Genomic DNA, 5,439 nt, shown 5'->3' on the forward strand with positions numbered 1-5,439 from the left:
GAGTCAGCTGTCATCCTCCTCCTCAGACTCTCCCTCAGACTCTGGTGCACTCTCGGGAAGGTCATCATCGTCCATCTGCTGGAATCTTCCCGACTGGGCCTCCCACATGTATTTGATGGTCACTTTGAATTCAGCCATCTCATACCCAAACAGCTTCTGTAAGAGGTGGAGGAAGGGGAGTGAGGAGCAGCAGCCACCATCAGCATAGGGCCACGCCCAGCAGCTGAATGGCAGCAGCTCCTTCCTCTCTCAGGTTGCAGGCCCAGACTCACCAGGACACGGGCCTGCTCTGGGGTCAGTACGTCACCCTCTTTGCACACTTCATAGTCAGACAGCAGGGTCACCACACCTGTGGGAGGGCAGCACCACGTTACCCCGGAAGCATGTTGCCACAGACCGTCTTCCCTGCAGCTCAGCCCCAGGGGACAGTGGCAGCCTCCTCCCAGCAGGAGGCGAGTGCTCAGCTCTGGACAAATCAGCTGGTCTAGGGGAGAGTCTGGGGCAGGCGCCCCAGAGCTGCTCTCCTGAGCTGCTCTCCGCTCTCTACAGGTATTTTCCCTGCAAGTATGCCTATGGCATCACATGAATACCTGGTGCCTGGAGGGGGAGGCGGGGGAGGTTGCTGATGTGTGTGCGTCTTGGGAATCAAACCCATGCCCTCTGGAAGAGCAGCCAGCACTCTTAACCCTAAGCCACCTCTCCAGCCTCCTACCTTTCTTGAGAGCAGTGGGCAGCCCCAGCTGCCTCAGTTGTGGCTCCATGGAATGAGGGAACTGCTTCAGGGGCCCTGGATCCAGGCTCACTGTTAAAGTTGCTTTGTTCCCCGCTCGAGCAAAATCCATTTCTGTATACTTTGTGAACCACCTAAGTTAGAGAAGGATGAGGTAAAGTTCCTGAAAATGCCACCAGGCCGCTGACGTCAGCCTTCTTTGAGTGGCATGGTCTCGGGTTTCCTGTCCTTAGGATATTGGCTATGGACTGGCAGGCAGAGGGGAGGACCACACTGGAGAGAATAACAGAACCCTGGCTACAGATGCAGTTTCAGTAAGAGGGTTGTATCTCTTCAGCTTTCCCTGACCCCTAGCCTCTCCTCTCCCTCAGAGATACTCACTCATTCACCTCCTCCTTTGTGCGGTTGGTAAAAAGGAGCCCAACTTCACCTCTCAACTTCTTGCTGACCTGAAAAACACAAATGAATGCCACTGTTTCTTCACTAGGGTCACTTATAGGAGACACCTGGTATCATCTAAAAACGTTTCTAGTTGGTAGAACTCCTAGTAAGTAGAGCAGGCTATAAAGGGCATAGCCCCATGGGTCTGGATATTAAGGACAGAGTTAGGCCAAGCTTGGCTCTCCTGAACCATAAGCCAGTCACATAGTTTAAAAGAGCGGGAGAGGTGGCAGCTGAGCTTCAGCCTCATGTAGCGAGAGCCTGTGACCTACCTGATGTAGGTTGTCTTTGTATTCATCAGATGGGCTTCGACCCAAGGCTACCATCATCACCTTGTTTTTGCCAAAGAACATCCTACCATGAAGAAGAGGGTGTCAGCCAATGCCCAGGAGTTCAGGGAGCCCAGAACCAGGCAACAGGAGGTGTGGCCAGAGTCCCTGTTCTCCATGCAACCCACCCATGTGTCCCCAGGACTCCTGTTTAGACTTTCTTATCCACAGAATTGGATCTTGCCAACAGTTTGAGACACTTACTTCGAGCCTCAAAAACCATCTCACCATGTATGGCTGTGGGCAGAAGCAGTGTTCACCAGTCCTTATGAAGCTGGTGTAGCAGCACAGTGACCCAGAGCCACTTGCACAAGTACTGTAACCCACCAGCTCCTGGAGCCTGCTTTGGGGTCAGATGTACATGATGACACTCTACTACAGTGTGCCAGACACCAGGGCCCACTTCCCCAAATACTCTGAGTGACCAACAAATCCTATCCCCAGCAGCTCAGAGAAAGCCCAACTCTAATAGAGATCATGCTCTTCAGCAGGCGAGCTGCAGACTGGAAGGGTCAGTGGGCTCCTGCGCTCTGATGAGACAGCGCTCCTCTTCCCACTGTGCGCTCACCGGCTGTGCTTCCAGGCGTTCCGGATGTCCTTCAGTTTGCTGTTCCTCATGTTGGCCACAGAGAAGATGAAGAGGTACTTGTAGGTGTCCACACATTTCCGAAGCTATGGGACAATTCATGAGGCTCTGGAGTTGAGTGAGGGACAGCACGAGCTGGGCAACTCTGGCCTCACACAAGAGCAGTGGCAATAGGCCTTTAATCTTATACTGGTGTAACTGACACGAGGTCACCCACTACAGAGGGTGAGCAGGGACCCAAGCCCTATGGTCCTTCTATGACCAATGTGGAACAATCACCCTGTTTTCCTCTGTTCACTTAGTTAATCTAGAAACATCTACCCACCCTGGGAGGGCCCCTGCTAAATCAAAACACAAGGAGACACTTCATCCTTGCTGCACTGGCCAGGCTTCTGGCTGAAGCCTCTCTGTGGTAAACAAAGCTCCATTTCCAAAGAATGGGGAATTTGTGCACTTACCTGGCCCAGAGCCAGCAGGTCAGCTGTAGATGGATGGCCACAGTCACCACCTGGTGACCTCCAGCCTTCTAACTCTGGGCAGCATTAGAAACTCACTAAAAATAAGCTTTAGTTACCCCTGAGCACAAAACAGCAACAGCATCACCATATCCTAGGTCACAGGGACGCTGTGGGGAGGTGTGGGAACTGTGACATTGCTAACAGCCCGCCCCATCCCAACTCCATTAACCAAACACATAGTGAGTGAGAGAGAAGGGAACAAGCACTTACCTCTTCTATCAGGTTCTGCTTCAGTTCCAAGCCTTTCTTGGCAGTTTTTGTTAAGGAAACTAAAACCAAGAAAGAGTGTGGTGGCGAGTGTTGAATCCGGAAGCTCTGGACACTAATTCTGCTTCCCTCTTTGGAGGCTTGGCTAAACTAAGCCAGTGTGACAGAGGCAGCAATGGACAGTGTCATTCTTGGCATTCAAGGCTGACAGAGCATTTGCTTACCTAGCAATCTTAGACCCAAAGATCCCTAAATACATCCCCTGCTATAAACAAAGTGCCCTCAGTTCCTTGGGCTGACTACTGGATTTACTGCAGTCTGGTACCAGGCTCATTCCTGCTGACCGAGCCCTGTCAGTGGGAGCCCTGACCTGCTGGCTGAGGCAGGACTCTCCTGCTTTAAGGATGGTGCACAGGCCACCAATGGCTAGCCCGGGCTATGGAATGACAGGGACCAATTCTTCCTTTTGTAAAAGCTAGGATCTTGCTACAAGGCTGTTTAGGCTGGCCTTGAACTCAAGATACATTTTCTTTTTTCTTTTCGTTTTTTTTTTGGTTTTTCAAGACAGGGTTTCTCTGTATAGCTCTGGCTGTCCTGGAACTCACTCTGTAGACCAGGCTGGCCTCGAACTCAGAAATCTGCCTGCCTCTGCCTCCCAAGTGCTGGGATTAAAGGCGTGTGCCACCACCGCCTGGCAAGATATATTTTATTTATTTATATTTTGGTTTTTTCAAGACAGGGTTTCTCTGTGTAGCCCTGGCTGTCCTGGAACTCACTCCGTAGACCAGGCTGCCCTCAAACCAGAAATCCGCCTGCCTCTAAGATATATTTTCTTATTTCTGCTTCCCAAGTAGAGGGATTACAAGCATGCCCTATGTCATCCTGTTGGTACCTTATCTTTTCTATTCTGTCATATACCTACACTTCAATTTTGTAATCTGGACCCAAGAATACAGCAAGGACGGGGATGGGGTAGGTGGAGCTCACGGCCTCTACTGAAAAGTAACCCAGGCTCTGTGTGTCTTCCTTCCAAGAGTTCCCGGCATTTGCTTACATCTGCCCAGAGCTCCCTCCAGACCCTAATGACTCTGTAAGAAGTCACTAAAACATTAGCTGTAATGCCCCGGGTATCCCCAGGAGGTGATATGGCCCTTCATCTACTCTGCCTGCCACTCACAGTCCCTCTTTACAAGGCACACAGTCACACTGAGCCAGTCATTCCCCAAAATCTCCACTGGTAGGATTCTGGTGCGATTTATACTCCAGGCGCTTACTGGCTTTGCTGCCCTAATATTATCTGGGCTATCAAGGGATCTTTTCAAAGCAAAGCCACTTCAAAGGGCGGATCTTTTCCTCTCAAGCCCACTTTGTTCAATCTACTACAGCCACACTGGCCTCTTGTCCCACAATATGGTAACAACACCCACAGACTCCTTCCATTTTGTGTCCCTTCTATTCAAAACGACCTTGTTTGTCATCTAACTGCTGAGACTTTTCCTGACAACACTATGCAAGACAGTATCACTTCCACCTTCTCCATACTCCACTTTGAATACCTGACACATTATATTTACTTGACAGGGATATAGGTGACTGTTAGACAAACACACACCCCTAACTAAGGTGGTGAGTCTGATGAAGCCAGACCCTTTTTTGTTCAGCCCTTTTGTCTTCTAACACCCACGAAAGCGCCAGCCCACTAGCTGGATGTAGTGGCTCAGTTTGGCATCCTAGTATTTGGGGCCATGGCAGACAGGTAGAGAGTTCAAGGCCCCAGCAGTAAATAAACAAACAAAACATACAGTAGTCGAAACTGCAAAACCCCTACATTCTGGAGGATAATAAGATCATCCTGGTCGTCACGGCAAATCTGAGCTACATCGCAAGATCCTCTCTCAAACACATACGGACGCGCGCACGTGCCAGGGGATGTAGTTCAGTGCTCGGCGGGTAGTGCTTGCCTAACAAAAGTGTACTGTGTTCCATCCCTAACTCAGCCTAAACTAGGTTTAGTGATGCTGCCTGTAATTCTAGCAATCGGGAGGTAGAAGCAGCAGGATCAGCAGTATAAGACTATCCTCGTTGGCGAATTCGAGGCGAGCCTGGGATATAAGACTCTCTTCTCAGGAGCTGCAGGTCGGCCCGGACCAGTTTCCAGCTCTCTCGGTGACCTGCCGACGCACTCGCTATCCCGGCCGGCCGAGCTCCTCAGAGAGGCCCCAGCGTCTCACCCGTGTCCCCGTCGCCCCCTTGACGCAGGTCCCCAAACCTACCTTTCTTGTCTCGCTTGGATTTGGGCATCGCGGCAAAGGCACGTGCGGCAGAAGATCGGGAGGCCGGTCAGGACCCGGGTGCCGCAGGGGCTTGTGGGACGGCGCTCGGGGCTGCCCCTCGCGTGTGCCTGACCCGAACTGTGGCGAGCCCGCTCTTCCCCGCCTGCGATCTGCCTAGCGCCTTGAAGACCACTTCTCTGCCCAGGTTCCAGATCCCCACGGTCCCTCCGGTTCCTCCAACCCTTGCGGCTTCCGAGTCCTGAGCACTCCACCAAGGCCCTCGCTAACCGGTTCCTCTCTATGGCTCTGCGGAAGGAGGGGCTTGAGGCCCGGTGCATGCCGGGCTGGCGGTGGG

The 5,439-nt window shown here is 52.0% G+C and overlaps 1 protein-coding gene across 3 annotated transcripts; it reads right to left on the reverse strand.

Moving 5' to 3' along the window:
• On the reverse strand, window positions 1-5,415 carry Mrto4 (MRT4 homolog, ribosome maturation factor). Of its 3 annotated transcripts, XM_031379255.1 has the most exons (9): window positions 5,085-5,399; window positions 2,815-2,873; window positions 2,545-2,639; window positions 2,069-2,172; window positions 1,444-1,525; window positions 1,112-1,179; window positions 713-864; window positions 273-349; window positions 4-156 (listed from the first exon to the last, which is right to left on the reverse strand). In XM_031379255.1, exons 4-9 carry the CDS (start codon window positions 2,116-2,118, stop codon window positions 4-6), a joined length of 582 nt encoding a protein of 193 aa, XP_031235115.1. In that variant the 5' UTR covers window positions 2,119-2,172; window positions 2,545-2,639; window positions 2,815-2,873; window positions 5,085-5,399. The 3 variants fall into 3 exon arrangements, with proteins under 3 accessions (XP_031235114.1, XP_031235115.1, XP_031235116.1); XM_031379254.1 differs by lacking the exon at window positions 2,545-2,639 and having other exon boundaries at window positions 1-156; window positions 5,085-5,415; XM_031379256.1 differs by lacking the exon at window positions 2,545-2,639 and having other exon boundaries at window positions 2,815-2,961; window positions 5,085-5,256.
• Window positions 5,416-5,439: the final 24 nt, after the last annotated feature.

Source organism: Mastomys coucha, unplaced genomic scaffold (genome assembly GCF_008632895.1).
Source record: "Mastomys coucha isolate ucsf_1 unplaced genomic scaffold, UCSF_Mcou_1 pScaffold18, whole genome shotgun sequence".
NCBI lineage: Eukaryota > Metazoa > Chordata > Mammalia > Rodentia > Muridae > Mastomys > Mastomys coucha.

Bases quoted from the DNA above. Each gene is read 5' to 3' on its own strand.
- Mrto4 (XM_031379254.1), bottom strand. From the start codon at position 5,112: ATGCCCAAATCCAAGCGAGACAAGAAAG. The intron at 2,874-5,084 runs GTAGGTTTGGGG...TCTTGGTTTTAG, and splicing joins ATCCAAGCGAGACAAGAAAG to TTTCCTTAACAAAAACTGCC. The intron at 2,173-2,814 runs GTAAGTGCTTGT...ATTGTCCCATAG, and splicing joins AGCAGAACCTGATAGAAGAG to CTTCGGAAATGTGTGGACAC.